The sequence below is a fragment of the Lissotriton vulgaris genome, chromosome 3_1 (assembly GCF_964263255.1).
Source record: "Lissotriton vulgaris chromosome 3_1, aLisVul1.2, whole genome shotgun sequence".
Classification (NCBI taxonomy): Eukaryota; Metazoa; Chordata; class Amphibia; order Caudata; family Salamandridae; genus Lissotriton; species Lissotriton vulgaris.
Window position 1 is genome coordinate 2,081,880,945 of NC_141689.1, and position 16,676 is coordinate 2,081,897,620.

At 49.1% G+C, this 16,676-nt stretch overlaps 1 protein-coding gene across 1 annotated transcript in view; it reads right to left on the minus strand.

The window, feature by feature from the left end:
- PAICS (phosphoribosylaminoimidazole carboxylase and phosphoribosylaminoimidazolesuccinocarboxamide synthase) overlaps positions 1-16,676 on the minus strand; it is a 450,256-nt gene that overhangs the window by 318,116 nt on the left and 115,464 nt on the right. The window contains exon 2 of the mRNA XM_086962612.1: positions 2,360-2,449. Coding sequence (XP_086818738.1) covers positions 2,360-2,449 — 90 coding nt within the window. The remainder of the gene's footprint in view (positions 1-2,359; positions 2,450-16,676) is intronic.

The following is a 16,676-nucleotide window of genomic DNA, read 5'->3' on the forward strand; positions in this document are numbered from 1 at the left end:
TTATGTCATTTGTAATTGCACGTGTGTCACATCAAAGGTGAGTTCACGAGCAAGTGCAAATTATTTTTTTGCATTTACAAATTGGGGATCTACGCTTGCAAATCTAGTTGACAACATGTATTTATCAATCTGTACGGGTGTTATTTTGTGAGTAAATACGTTCCTATGGGAGATGAGAGGGTCTTCCAGGGCTGGGATGCTCCGGATAGACTGTGAACACCCACAAAGTATTTCAGAGCGTATTCTCACCCAGGAAAGGGTCAAAGGTTACTCATATCAAGGGCAGGAATGAATCTGTTTCCAGCGAGGACATTGGAGGAAAACACGCTCCTGATTCATGGGATATAGGGGGAGGTGTTTTCCCACAAAGAATACTATTTTCACTGTGCAGAAAATAAGTTAAACTTAAAAAGTGCAATTACACTAATGCGTGACATTTTCCGAGTGTAATTACACATTATTTAGAAGTATGGATGCAGAAAGGCCTTTTCATTAGCATATTTTCCAACGTTTTTTCTAAGAGTACTCATGGGAACCTCAGTCTGTTAGAGATTCCCTGAAGTACTCTGGGCAATGTTTTAGAAATGCAGAAATTCGAAATATACACCGAAATGTAAGTGTAAATTCATGAATGTAGATGTTCAAATGTGTTTGTGAGGTCGGCCAAATTGAGTGATGTGCTGATATAATCTCAGGGTGATAATAAATACGCCATTTTAAGCTATTTCCAGCAGGGTTATTTTAGGGTTTTGGGGAGCCCTAGGCCAAACATAATTAAGGGCCTTATCCTCAGAACAACTCTGAGTTTATTATCCAATTTACAACCCTCTTCCTTGTTCAGCCTAGACCATGGCCCAACCTTGGAGCAAATAGTGTCTCTCAGCACCAGAGAAACTGAACAACTAGTGACCTGAACAAGCCCACCGCTGCAAGTGGTGTGTGGTGCAATGGATTGGTCTTTTACCATTTGGACCTGTGCATATGGAGGTTGCTTTTTTTGTTTACTGCACTTCAGTCCCTAACCCGTGAGGAACAGGGACTTCGAGTTAGGTGGCACTAGTCTGTGATCTCACTAGCCCAAGAGCCGCTTCACATGGACAGTGCAGCCATGCAGGGAGCAAATAATGCCGCTCTTCACTGCACATTGGCAAGTGTCCTACCCGCAAGAAAAGCAGAAAGACTTGTGGTCTGATTAAATCTTGAACCCACATGTGTCATAACTAGTCTGTCATCACCATTTGGGCATACGGTGCTGATGGGTGCTTTCATTTACTGCATTGCCAGTGCTGCGTGTCACAGTTATTAAGACTCAGAAGGCAGCAGGCTGTGATTGCAACTGCTTACCACAGCTCTGAAGGACGATGCAGTCACAAAGGGGGCACATTATATATATTTACCTAACATAAGTGGCACATGCTGAATAAAGGCAAAGGCCTGTGCAATTGGGGTGGGTCTGTGCACAATAAAAGGCTAGAGCGCTTGCTGAATCTAACCAGATCAAACAGGTATTTTTGTTTAACCTACCCTATCCCTCAGGCAGGAGCGGGCTGACCTGACAGCCTACGCTGTTTAAGAAAAAAAGGTTATTTCACAACTTTAGACAGCCTGGGACTGTCCCAAAAGCTTAAGTGAGGGGGCTTGGGCCACAGCCAACTTTGCCCATGCCTTAAAACGTCTATGATTGCCATTCTATAAATAAAGTTTGCGGCATCTAGGTCCTTACATGGGAGAGAATGGTAGTTCTTCAAATGGACCTTACTTGAACAACAAGCACATAAAAGCTTTGCTATGTGACACATGTCCTGAGTATGCATGTCATTTGGTTTTGAATTGAAAGTAATAAACTTAAATTTGATCGATGTTACCTATTATTTGTACACTAGAACACATTTTGAAACTTGGCATTACACATACATGGCTTCCAGCTGATTACTGAATTCAGAGACTAAGTAAATAGCTGGACAGAAGCACTATATTATAACTTACTTTATAACTTTTGAAGCTAACATTGGTATTGTGACATAAGTCTACAACCCTTTAATAAGGGAAAGCAAGATATCTACCTCAACCTGGGAGATTGTAGGGCTATTCTGTAAATACGTACAGTGGACTTTAGTGGGATCATGTATCTGTTCGTTTGTACACAAACAGAAAAACTCCTACAAATGTGCTGTGTTGTGTTCTGTAACTTTAACATTCAACTACTGATTATAGATGGCTCCAAGCAACATGACTGTATCTTTGTGAGACTTGTACTACTAAGCTACTTATCAACGCACAGCAATGGCTAGTCTTACAAGACTAAATGCACAAATCCCTTCTCTGTCAATTCACTGATCCTCTTTAACAGTATCTGTACCTAGCTCAGTTGATTCGGCATGTGAAGCTAAAATCAGTGGATCCTCCAAAATATCATCATCATCTTCTTCTGTCGCAACTGATATTTCACCTGATGAAAAGAAGAGGGAGAAATATTTTAGATTGCTGAAACCCAACTTCTAAAACAAAATGAACTCCATCTCTTCCTTAATTTAGCCGGTCAGGTTAAATTCTAAACAGTTTTAGGTGAATTTATAAAACAAAATATGAATTCAGACTACTTGTATTAAATAAATCAAGTCACAAATCATTACTCTTTGCTTATTTTCAAATGATGACCACTCAATGTATACCACAAGTAACACACCTAGGCCAATGCTCACCAGGTTACTTAATACCTTTCTTTGACCACTGGGCCGTTCTAGTGTAGACATGTTTGGATCATTGCAAGTCAGTGGGTTAAGCACAATTTGTCAAGCTCTGTGTTCTATGAGCAGGTCATGGAATTGAATCCTAGATTATGACAGAGCAGAAGTATTACCCCTTATCTATTTACGTCAATTTCACACAGAAATTGTTTGTGACACTTTTTACATGATAAAGTGTGTTAGGCTACACATTTCAAGAAACACACAAATGTAGTTCTGATTTAGATACTGCATCGTATAAGCATGCAGAATGTTAGAAGTCGTTTTCTGACCAAACATAACAGATAATAAGTTGATGTGAAATCTGATGTTTTAGTGGCATGTGTTCCTCTGCTTAGATAAATGGGATAAGTAAACATAAAATTCTATGTGAGAACAAAATTGCTTCGTGTATTAGACAATCGATAGCAATATTAAAATGTATAACACGAGCACTGACAAGAAAAGTAAGTGATACACAAGGGTATGTTATGATAGCATATTGTAAAGTTTATCTTTGATGTGCTTTTAAATCTTGTATGCTGTAATAACATATGAAGTGCAAAAGAGACTTACAAAATTATACGTGAAATTGTAGCGAATATTAAAAATGTTTTATAAGTACCCTATACTTACATGAATTAATTGCAATTCATTTTGAAGTGATATTAATATACTTAATTGGAGAACTAATACACTATTTTATGTAATGCAAGATTCATATTTTAGCACAAACTCATCGTGTATGAGCTGCATTTCATGAAGGCCTCAACTTTTCTTCCTTTCCTAGTAAGAACTTATTAACTGAATAGTTTGAATCCTATGGGAACCTTTCGTAAAAGTTACCACTTGTGTTCTAACAGTCAATCACGGTCTATGATGTTTGTAGCTTACTTGACTAGGCTTGCAGCAAAAGTGTTAACTTTATAGAGAAATGCTTGAGAATGGATAGACAAGAGATGACAGCATAAAACGCCTACTTTGTAAATGCAACAAATGATTGTATGAGTAAACTACAGTGGCTCTAAGGAAATTTCTAGTAAAGGATTACTTAATTCTCCAGGATCTGTATACTTGTACTTACTAGGTCAAGAAATACATGAAAAAGAGCATTCAATTCTATACATGATTATCTTTTCCCAAATCAACAGATGGTTAAACTGTTCTCTAGATATAGATAAAGTAGTCATGATGTGACGCATAAAGGTTATTCAGGAGTCTTGCGAGTTGCTTTGAATCCAATTGTATTCAACAAATGTCAATTTGAAAGAAGCAATCCAGTCGGCCCAGCCAATGCATTTAGTCCCAGTGGGACTTCATCAGGGCTTGATCAATACCCCAGTGTTGTCATCCACCCAGTGTTGGCTCCTGTTGTTATCTCATAAATCCTCATAGATACAATTATGTACCACTAGATGGCATGTTGCGCTCCCATCTTATCTTCATCCTTTCTGTTTCCTGGTTCGAATGATCTAGACGTGAACTCATAGGAGTGGTACAAAATTGTATCTATGAGGATTTATTTGTCACATCATGCCTACCTGATCTATTGCTGGAGAACAGTTTAACCATCTGTTGATTTTGAAACAGATAATCCTGTATAGAACTGAAAGCTCCTTTTCATTTGTTGTTTCTTGACCTTGTGTTGGGGTGGTCTCTTGGCAATGGGATCACAAAAGTAGAGCGCTGGAGGAAACAGAATTTGTATTAATTGCATACCAGTGCTCCATTTGGAGCCCACATTGCCACTGTGCTGTTTAGTAGACTTTTACTTACTACATCATCTCATCCATCAAAGCAACCAATGAGACAAAGTGGTCTGACAAATTTTGTGATATCAAGGGGTGTAAACCTAGAATGAATGGAGTACAATTGCCTATATTTTGAACTAAGTGGCAAAACCCCTCACCCATCTTGCGGTACAGAGACTGACAATTGGGACTTACAGAAATAATGCGAGCTGCAACGAAATACTGTGTTTGCTGCTGGCTGGTATGCTAGCGTGGTGGAACCTTTTCGGCTGAAAGGGTTCGCGTCGGAGCAGTTGTGGCATTGATGCTGCAGTGAGGGCAGAGGCAGACAACTCTGTCTATGTACTAGAATTGGTCACATGGAATTTATTGAACTTTCCTAAAGGGTTGGTATGAGACACAATTGATTTCCACCTTTTCTTAGGATAAAATCTCCCTCGGCTGAGGAAGATAGTTTTTTCATATCTGAATCTTGCAAAGTTTGGAAATGCTTATTAAACCTGACCTAATTTGAATTTAGGTTGAAAGCTAATTATTTGGAATCTAAATAGAAATATATATTAAGATAAATTAACTCGCCGATTCTGTCTCGTTATTTGTTTTGGACTAGGTTCATTTGATTTTGTGGTTCACTAAACTAGAGGTGGGATCACTTGAGAGTTATACATAATATTGTAAGCTAGAAGTTATCTTATTCCAAGACCTCATTTGATAATTGCTCATCTGTTAAAGATTGCAGGGATCTGTTATCATGAGCTGAAAGCCATTTTGTACTTGGCAGCTATTTTAGTTAGTGGGTATCAACAAGAGAGTGAGGGATGGTATAGAGGAAACACTCTTGGTCCCCCTAAACAAGGTAGTATAAACAACAAAAGAGTGTAACTTCTTTACAAGAAGAAGAGTGAGCATGAAGGATCTTATTAGATTATTAAAGAAAGCCCTCACTCACCAACCTGGTTGGTGACAGGCTTCATCATCGGACCCCACTGGGAGAGGCCGAATGCCTCCCCGGTGTGCTGCAACGCCAGAATTACTTTTTTTTGTTGTTGTTTTTTAAATATGTTTATTGCGGAAGACATAGAAGACATTATCAAGCAAATCTATACATAGGCACTGGCAGGTGAAATAACCAAAGTCATCATATAGTAGAATACACAGCCACTAGGCCCACAGCCCGGAGGCCGTGCGGCGTAAAGGTGAGAAGTGCCACAAGGATAAACATAACTGTTCGCTAAAAGTACTTGTGCATCACTAGCATCCGCTGTTTTCTGTTTATACCCCCTCCCACGTCTTCTATTGATCCCGTCTCCCATCCATCTGTATGGATAAAGTTTCCAATAGAAATACAGTCTAACAAATAACAACAGAATGAGTCCCCCCAATACTTTGCATCATTAACAGAGTACATGGAAAGAGTCAGGTTACCTACTCCACGGCCCGATAGGGTGCAGACGTCACAGTTTTAATCAATCCTCTGGGAATCAAGAAAATTACATAGTAATACAATATGGAACATTTGTGCGCGCTCAGCCGGGCACTATTCCGACACCGGTCCCTCCCCCCCGCCTCCCGCCTCAGCTAGCTCAGACCCAGACTCATCAGGGGTGAACAATTCAGCACTGGTGGCATCCGAGTCATCATCAGGCAACCCCTCAGCACACATCATCCTCCAAGCTAGAAAGTCCTCCTGAAGCCGCTCATCGCGGCGCGTGCGCTGCATGTGTGTTTCCTCAGCCAGGGACCACTCTCTGACATCCCGAAGCCATAGGGATAACTCGGGGGCCCTATGCCCCATCCAAGTGATCGCCACGCACCGCCTAGCTAACACCAGTAGCAGCTGCAGCAACTTGTAAGACAAGTTCCTCTTTTTGGGCTTGGGCACCAGGGCCAAGAGACAGTGAAGCGGATCCAAGGCAAACCGGAGGCCCGTGACCCGGCCAATGTGCTCCACCACCTCCCTCCAGAAACTACCGACCCGTGGGCACTCCCAAGCCAAGTGGAAGAATCCGGCTCCCACCGCCCCACACCGAGGGCAGTCGTTCCGTCTATCCACAGAGATACGGTGCAGGGATACCGGGGTAATGTAGGTACGATGCATAAAGTTAAAGTGGATCAACTTGAACCGTACATTGCACAAGACTTTCCGGGTCAGGAGCCCAATACGTTTGCGCTGTCCCGGCTCCAGAGCCCTCCCAGGTCCGCCTCCCAGGCCGCCCAGGATGGCGCGATCGGTGGGGCTGAGTCCCGTCTCATGGCAGAATACAATAAAGAGATCAGCCTCCGTTCTCTACCGCAGGAAAGGAGGATGTTGAGGGTGTGGGTCAGAGGGGGGCGCCTCCGGGAACTGAGGCCAGGTCGCACTCGCCATCTCCTGGAGTCCCCTATAGTGCAGGTACTGTCCCCTGCTTAGGGCAAAGGTTTCCGTAGCTCTCTCATAAGACACGAAGGAGTCATCTGGATAAAGGTCGGCCAGCATCTCAAACCCACCATCCCGCCATTTCCGGAAGGATACATTCTCCTCCATCTGGAGCACAGGGGCCAAGATCCACACCGGTAGCTCCCTATGAAAGGGGGCCCGCCGCAAGATCTTCTCGACGAACCGCTGCCAGACCCCCGCCGCATGGCGCACGACATAGGGAAGGGCCACGTCCGCCCCCCGTCCCCGCATCAACGCCACCTGCAACGCCGTCTCATCTGCTCTGCCCGCTAGGAGTTGCAGCTCCCTGTTGTCTGCGCCCGCGAACCACCTCGCGGCTGGCAGGAGCTGTGCAGCGTAGTAATAGAGGTCAAACCGCGGAGCCTCCAGACCTCCTTCCTCCCAGCTCCGGACCATAGTAAGCAGGGCGACCCTACCACGCCCACCCGCCCAGAGTAAAGACATGAGCAGTGAATTAAGCGTACAGAATATTCGCGGGGGAAGTGGGCATAGCGTATTTTGCAGGACGTATAATATTCTGGGCAACATCACCATTTTAGCCACCGCTAGCCATCCCATGAGGTATTCCAGAAGGACACAGATTGGTGCAGAGAGCTGAGCACCCGGTCAGCGTTGCGGACCAGCAGTTGCTCGTCAGACGAAGCCACCTGAATGCCCAGATATCTGAAGGCCTCCAAGTCCCACCTCAGCCCCAGGGACGGGAGGCGCACTCCCGGCCCGACATCGCAGCCCGCTAGAGGAAAAATCAGGGACTTCTCAGGATTGATGCGTAGCCCAGAGGCTGCACCAAAGCGGTCTAGCAGCCGCAGTAAAGTGGGGAGCGAGTCGCTCGGGGAGGTCAAATAGAATAGAGCGTCATCTGCATAGAGGGAGATCACGTTCACAGTGTTGCCCACCTTAATGCCCCACTGCTCCATCTCAGCACGAACGGAGACCGCCAAGGGCTCCATCGCCAAGGGGAATAGGAGCGGTGACAGGGGGCACCCCTGACGAGTGCCCCGTCCCCAAAGACCACTCCTAGGAGCGGGCCGACCCAAGCCGAACCCTAGCCCGGGGTGCCCCGTAGAGCACCCGGATACAATTGCAAAACACCGGTCCCAGGCCTGCCATCTGGAGCACCTCCAACAGATACCCCAGCTGACAGTGTCAAAGGCCTTAGCCAGATCAATCGACACCAGGACGTGGGGATCCTCGCCACCACGCACCTTTTGAAGGACATGGTTCAGGCGCCGCAGGTTCATTGCAGTGTTTCGACCAGGGATAAACCCACATTGGTCTGGATGGACCAAGTGTGCCATGTGTGGGGCCAGGCGTATTGATCTGAGTGATAGGCCGAAACGCTGCTGGGTCGCAACTGTCCCCCCCTGGTTTCAAAAGCATACAAACCTCCCCCTGATTCATGGTGGGCGGAAGAACGCCACACCCCAGGGCCTCATTATAGACCTGCAAGAGGAGGGGGCCCAGGACGTCCCCAAACGAATGGTAGAATTCAGGCGGGAAACCGTCCCCGCCCGGCGCCTTAGCCAGCAGAAGGGCGGCTAATGCCACCCCGACCTCTCGGAGTGTTCAGGCCGCATCCAGTTCCTCCGCCACCTGCCCCGAGAGGGCCGGGAGAGTCAGACCCTGGAGGTAAGGCTGATAGGAGGCCTCCGTGACCTAGGGGTCTGCAGTATACACCGTCTGCAGGTGAGATCGAAGGACCTCGAGAATATCAGACTCCAAGTGCACCATATCACCTGGGGGCGCCCGCAGGGCAACTATCCACTCCGGTGCAAATTCACGACGCAGAATCCAGGCCAGCAGTCTACCAGACTTGTCCCCTCGCGTTGGAGACGCTGCCTATATTGGCCCAAGGTATACTTATCCAGACGGGTAAGAATGTCATGGATGGACACCTGGGTCTCCCCCTCCGCCTCCAGGTCCGAGTAACCGGAATCCGGTAGAGACTGACAGCGCCGAAGTCTATCTTCTGCGTCCCGTAACTCACAGAGCAAGTGCTTCCGGACCCCATAGGTGAGGCCCATACAGACACCACGCACCACTGCTTTCAGGGCCTCCCATTTGTGGAGTAGGACAAATCCCCGCCTTCCCAGTTCAAATCTATATAATTAGTCAAGGCAGTCACCACATGGTCTGTCCCCACCTGGTCCTGCAATAGGCCCATTGGCATCCGCCAAGTACGGGGACGCGTAGCCTGGTCAGCCCACTACGCCATGCATGTCACTGGAGCATGGTCCGACAGAAAACGGGCCTGGTGAGTAATTGTCAAGGAAAGAGAAGCAGCTACATTAGCCGCGAGGATACGGTCTAGCCTACTATGGGTGTCGTGCGTCGGGGTATAACAAGTATATAGGCGCTGAGTGGGGTGGCCCGTCCGCCACACATCCACGGCTCCCAAATTATGCATCACTTCCCTGAGGCGCGCCGTCATACGCGGCTTCGTGCCAGAGCGAGGGGGATGCCTATCCAGATCCGTATCCAGCACGCAACTAAAATCCCCAAACCAGAGAAAGGGGGCGTCTAGGTCGGAGACAACGAGTTCCTGAAAATGGGAAAAAAAGCCAGGGTCAACGACATTCGGAGCATAGGAATTCAAGAGCAGGAAATCCCTACCATCCAACTTGACCCGCAGCAGCAGGTATCTGCCTTCAATGTCCGCCTTGACATATTGAACGGCATAGGGAACCCCCGGCGCCACCCAGATTAGAACCCCCCTTGCATAGGTGGAGAAGGGGGAATGGAATACCTGGCCCCTCCATTTCCTGGACAACTTCTGAGCACCCTCCTCGTTCAAGTGGGTCTCCTGGAGACAAGCAACGGAAACCCCATGTCGCCGGAGGAAGGAAAGGACCCTGTGTCTCTTGGTGCAAGTGCCCAATCCGCGCACGATCCAGGTTAAGAATTTAAAACCCATAGTCGGAGATTGCGCCCATCCGGGCCATTCGACACACACATCTTGATCTGCCACCCTCGGGCCCGAGCACTATCCAGATCGGTAGGACCAACCCGCATGACAAACCACTCAGGAACCTGAATCATAGTACATTTGATGCCAGCAACAACTCTCCTTCCCAATCCAACCCACCCTCCAAAAACCCCCGATCCCACAAATCCCCCAGAACAACTCCCCCCACCCCCACCCACGAGCAAGATGACAGCAACAACAAAACATGCTACCCTGCCCTCCCCCTGCCGGTACCAGGACGTACACAGCCACCCCATTCGCCCCACACAACACTCGCCCACAAAACAAACCAACCAACACCACCCACCCCCCTCCCGTCCAGCTCCCCACAGGACCCAAACTCACAGGACATTCACTAGGCTCAGCTAAGTGCAGCAGCCCAAGGTCGAGCTCCACTCCATCCGAATGCATATACTCCCCACCTGACAGTCTACCTTCGGTAGGATGCAAGTCCTCCACTCCACCCAGCCATCCAGGGGCAAATAGTACGGGCCACAGGCGCCCCCAGCGACCCACGGACCCAACAGAGGGCCCCTAATATGGAGTGCAACACAGTAAAAGTCTGACAGTACCTCAAGACGGAGCCGTCTCCGTCAATGGCTCGGAAAGTCCAGTCTCCGGTATCACCGGGGCCGTAGTGGCCGTATCCGGCACAGCATCCTGCAAAGTGTCCGGAACCAACACTTCTTCAGGGTCGGGCGCACCCGGGAACCCCGACCAGCCCCCACCATTGGGGGACCCAGAAGCAGAGCACCATCTTCTCCCACCATGACCCTAAGCCCCTTAGAGCATTCCGATAAAGACCGGCGCCTTCGTCTTCCTCGATGTCATCTCTGGGGACGGGTCCCCCATGTCTCACGGGGCCCCCGCGCTCCCCCGGGGGCAGGTCGTCACCCCTAATCTCCAGCCACTCCCATACCTCCGCTGGGGATTCAAAGAAGTGCGCCCGGCCCTGCGAGATCACCTTGAGCTTGGCCGGATACAATAGCATATATTGGAGCTTCATCTCCCGGTATTTCTGCTTGACCCCCAGGCAGGACTTCCTCTGCTCCTGGACCTGCTGGGTGTAGTCAGGATAAATGGACACATGACTGTTTTCTATGGTGAGAGTCGCCGCCTCCCTTGCCGCCTTCAGTATGCAGTCCCGGTCCTTATAGTTCAGAATCTTAGCGATGAGTGCCCTCGGGGGCTCCCCCGGGCGCAGAGGCGGAACCAGGGCCCGATATGCCCGTTCGATGACGAAGACACTCGACAGGCCCTGCGGACGCAGCTCAGTCCGAATCCAAGTCTCAAGGTAGCGCTCGGCATTACCCGCCTCCAATCGTTCCGGCACACCCAGGACCCTAATGTTGCTTCGACGCGCTCTACCTTCCGCGTCCTCAGCCCTCCGCTCCAATGCACGTGTCGTGGCCGTAAGTTGCGTGACCGTCTTCTGGAGGGAAGCCACCTCCCCTTGTAGCTGGGTAATATTGCCCTCAGCGTCCGAGACCTTATCCGCCACTTTTCGGAGATCCATATGCAGAAGGTTGATGTCAATTGACACAGTCTCAATCTGCTGCTCCAGCGCGGTGTGAGAGCCCTGGATAGCTTTCAATAGTTCCGCCCGGGTAGGCTCCCCGGGCCCATCTGAACTTTCCTCCTGACCCGTCTGTCGCGTAATCCGTTGCGACAGCAGCCGCTGGGTAGTGTACTGAGTAATGGTGTTGGGCTGGGTGGACCACAACATCCTATCCTTGTGCATTTCCAGCCATCCTAGGGCGCAGCAACTCCTCCAGTCAATCCCCAAGGACCTCTCCCAGCCACTGCCGCCCAGGCATGTGTCTCCGGTCAGCCGGTCAGGTCATAGATGTCTCACACCTGATCGCACCCCCAGGCAGCCCCAGGCCACGCCAACACGGAAAAAACCCAGGAAGGGCCAATATCGCCGCTGTCGTGTCCCAAGCGAGGCCCCGCAACTGCAACCAGGGGCGCAAGGTCCGCTCCTCCCCACCAAGGCCACAGTGCCCGCAGGGGCAATCCGGATCAACAGTCCGACTCCACCGAGGGCTCCTGAGGAAGGAGTTGGCCCTCGCAGGATGAGGGGCGGCCAAAGCAAACAGCACACACTATCCCCGTCAGTCAAGTGGGGGGCCCGGGGCAAACAAGCACAAGAAGCGTGCCCTTCGTGTTGGGCGGGGGGTCCGATTCCCAGTCACTCATCCCTATGTCCACTAGCACCTCCTCACCTCTTTGCAGGCCACTCGGTGGACAGGATGACCTCAGGATGTGTGGATGTGGCTAATTATATATGCCATGCCCAGCATCGCTGACGAAGCGGTCTCACGGCCTCGCTGCACCAACTGGGGTGGGGTGCCACGGGTCGCCAGCACGGTGTAGCGGCCTCTCAATCCACAGGCCCACGCGTTGTGTCCTCTGGCTGCAGGAGCAAGATGGCGGCGCAGCAGGGGAGGGGCGCCAAGCCGGTCACAAAAGCCCCACAGCTCCACCCGCACCTCAGCTGCTGCAGGCTCTAGGCCAGTCCCCCTGGGCCGCAAGAACAAAGAGAAGTCTCCTCCAGGGAGCCCTCCCCCGACCGGGAGGCTCCCGCACCGTCGCCGAAGCCGCCCAGGGAGAAGGCGGCCGCCGCGTCCCTCCTCACCGCTACCAGGATGGGGCCGGGCAACAGAGGCCATTCGCAGGACCCAGCAGCCCAACACAAACTTCTTCAAGGCGGAGCCCCAGATGGCAGCGGGCTCCGCCGTCCTGCACTCGGCACCTCGAGCTCCCGGGAGCTCCGCAAGGCCTGGCCACTCCCGCAACACTGCTCCGGACTAGGCAGCAGACCCCGGCCTCTCGTAGGTGGAGGTCCGGCCCGTCCAGCCCCAGCAACGCCTCCAGGGAATCACGCAGATGTCTGCCGGCGGTGGGTCAGGAAGGGGGCCCCCAGCTTGAGAGGAGCCTCCGGTCCCCGATTCGAGCAAAAATCAGCCCAGGTAGGATCAATAAACAGGATATTTGGGTCCTCAGGACGGGAGCTGGTGGAGCTCACGTCCTGTCGTCCATGCTGCTTGGCCCGCCCCAATTACTGCAGAGTTGGATCATGTGATGATAGGTGAAGGTGTGATAAAGTGGTTTAAAAATGTGTAGATTGTGTCCAGAATAACTTTATTAAATGGCCAATCAGACACACTAAAAATTGAGTGTGGGAAAAAGGAGCTAAATAAATTGTTCAGCTATTTCCCATGGAGTGGGGTCGACATGTTTCTGCCCAGGTGGTATAATTTACCGGGCATTCATCAGGACCTAAAAGCTATACCCCGGCGGTATGGGCATGCTAAGGCCCACCCTGACCTGAGGACGTGAAAGTGAAAAATAGGTGTAAAAATGTGCAATCGAAGTAAAGTGGGTGGACCCTCTTTAATTTAGAGAAACCAGATTGCACCTGTGAATAAAAACGACAATAACAAACATATAAAGAGAAGACAAGACAAACAGTTAATTTCCATCTTGCGCATTTGTTTGTTACAGATATATCATGCTCTGATGCTCACAAAAGTGCACTTGTACTCTGGGAAGTTCAATCTACTGAAGTGAATAAACACATGCTCTTCACTTCTGAATGACAATACATCCAGCACGATTAGCAATACAGCCAGCAAGAATAACGTGACTGGTCCTTTAACAATAGAGCTGTTGCACATGCACGCCTACTAGGGCGTTTAGTGGTAAATCGTATTTGGTGGGGTGATTAAGTAAAAATCTTGGTCAGTGAGCCTTGATGCCATGGCAAGAAAAACCCACACAAACACATGCAAATGTTAAAACCATATTTACAAATATACAAAAATGTGTCTCACGTTTGGTGTGAAAAATCTCCACACCATGGGTCACGGGAGGGGGTGGTGGCGAGAATGGCACACCCTATTGGAGAGACAATTAAGAGTGAGTTCGGGACTCACAATGTGCGTGGTTTTACTTACCTGAAAAATCCCAAGGACGACTCACGCCCACGTCACATGGCACCCGCTTGGTACCTGCTTGTGTCCCTCTAGAACCGAACCCAGTCGATGCGAGGTCCAGTTTCAGCCATGGTATTTAAAGAAGATGTGGGAAACCGGTCAGTCTGGCGCGTTCTCGTCAAGGCCAGGGGCGTGGCCAGATACGTCAAGGCGTATGGGCGTGCTTGCCTTACCAATCATGGGACGCTTCTCGGGTGATGTAGGGACTAGCGACGTCCATCTAGGCATGGTGCACTAGACCGCTAACTCGCTCATGTCGGAGTTTAAAAAAACTTTATTGGAAATAGGCGGCAAAAGCGACTACATTATGCACGTTGATTATCTGAGTAGCCCGGTAACCGGGAACCTTCAGTATCTCTTAGCTCAGGTTTTCAATAAAAGAAAGGACGGTGTTATCGCTGATATAGTGCACGCCTTTTAGTTAAGTACCCAGGTGTCAGAGGGCATAACCCGAACGTGCAAGGGCAAATGGCACTCATTTGGTCTGGCTTCTCGATGGACCTGAAAGTTAAATAATGGGCATATGTTTGGGCCTAATGGGCATTGAGGTATCGGTGGGGGTCCTATGTTTCAAGACACCTTAGGATACGCGAGTCAACAGGACACAGAGGTAAAATAAACGTCTAGTTATTAGTGGTAGTAGACTTCGAAGATTGCCAGAATTTCCCATCAATAACTTATTGTACTAAATTTGATATTTTAAGTGTGATTGCTGGAGGTATGCCAGCATCTACTTAGGGCTTACCAGAGTTGGTGGGCCACAGTAAATGTGCATATGGAGTGTCTCAGCTTGGTTCATGACTAAGAGAATAGGTATTACATGAGGGGGTTAGGTGTCATAGGGTGTATTTCACAAGAGGAATTCTGGGAAAAAGGGTGTCTTGCAGAGGGGCCAACGGGATCTCGTTACTATCCCCAAGCACTACTAACGCCTTAGCACTGTGCCCCAGGGAATATCATCGTGCAAGCCTCTGTTCCCTTTGTACTCCTGCTTATACCATATATATACCCGCTTAATGAAATGTTTAGAATTAAAAATGCCCACCTAGCAATGAATTAGGATATTGATAAATTTATGAGAATAAATGTGAAACATATTTTCAATGTTCCTACTAGATCATAGGAATGTCTTTAGCTCATACTAAAAGGACTATCTGTTAAAGATTGCAGGGATCTGTTAGCATGAGCTGAAAGCCATTTTGTACTTGGCAGCAATTTTAGGGGCTCATTAGGAATGCGGTTAATCCGCATCCTCCGGGCCGGCGGAAGCCACCGCCTGCCCGGAGGATGTGGATTAACTGCTGCGGACAGAAAAAAGACCCCCCGCCAGATTAGGATGACTGGGGGATCTTTTTTCCGTCCGCCGCTTTTCCGCCGCGGTCGCCTTCCGACCGCGGCGGAAAAGCTCTAACATGGCTGGCGATGTCTATCAGACACCGCCAGCCATATTAGGATGGCAGCGGTCCTATGCCTTTCCACGGCGGCATTTCCGCTGTGGAAAGGCATACAGACTTTTCTTTGGGGGCCCGTTGTAGGCCCCCAAGGGTGAAGGGGGGGTGAGGGGGTGCACATGGGAGGTATCTATGGTACCCCACTGCCTTTGAGTGCACGAAGCGGCAGGCACCACGCGGTGCCTGCAGCTTCGTGCACGCAAAGGAAAACATGGATTATTTAACATTGCGTCGTGTGCTGCTTCAAGCAGCACCCGCCGCAATGTTAAATATACAGGATGTGACTGCTAATGTGGCGGTCACATCCTAATCTGCACGGAGGGACCACCGCTGCCCCTGCGGATGGTCCCTCCTACTCTGGGGTGGCGGACGTACGCAGGTCCGTCCGCCATCCTAATGAGCCCCTAGGTTAGCCATGTGCCCGCCATGTGCTTTTTCTCTCTTCCAGAGCCTCGCACATGCTCAGAAGGGCCTACCTAGTAGAATGCACCTGCTCTTTTGTTATAACTGTCAAGCTATTCTTGCTGCAGAAAGGAGAAATAACTCTCCTCCCACTTTGTTGAGCAAGTAAATCTTGTATACCCATATTAGTCATTTTGCAAGCTGGTACATGCAAGGACCTCCCCTTGGTTTTATGCTGACTAATGTAACCTAAGTATGTATAAGGCCCCTGTTTTCTGTACTCCTTAGAATGCCTCCTATGGGTACTGTGTGACGTAGTCTCCCTCATGTGAGGTTAATATGTCTTTTGATATTACAGCTTCTGTGCCAATCTCCTCTTTGTTGGTTTAAAAGGACCAGGTGTATCAGTGAGACCCCTGAGAAGGTTTCTATTTTCTTCAAATGACGCCCAAAGTGGGGCTCATCAGAGAAGCGGCTATCCAAGGGAGTGGTTTTGACAGGAGACAGGAATCTACTGAGGACAACAGGACAGGAATTTACTGAGGAGTACCCTGTGAACGGAGATTCTCTGCCTCTACAGCCCAGTATATTTCTGGTCTTCCTGGTTTGATCCTCCTAATGTTTACCGCTCCTGACTGAGAACCTTTTTGGCGTGAGTATTCTGAAACGACCGTTAGGTCACTCAGAACTTGACAGTGAGAGGTTGGAGATTTTGTGCTTGGTAAGGACGTTTGATACGACAATATGTATATGGAAATTGGCCAATATATGGAAATGTATGGAAATATATGAATTGCAATTTGTGTACACAGGTAATGAGGAGATTTTTCTCTAATTTGTGAATTACATGTAACAGCACATTTTGTGTTAAGTGCCACTGCTGTATAGTATTGTATATCTTACAATATTCTTGGGCATGCATGTTTCAAGCGCACATCAAAGAATG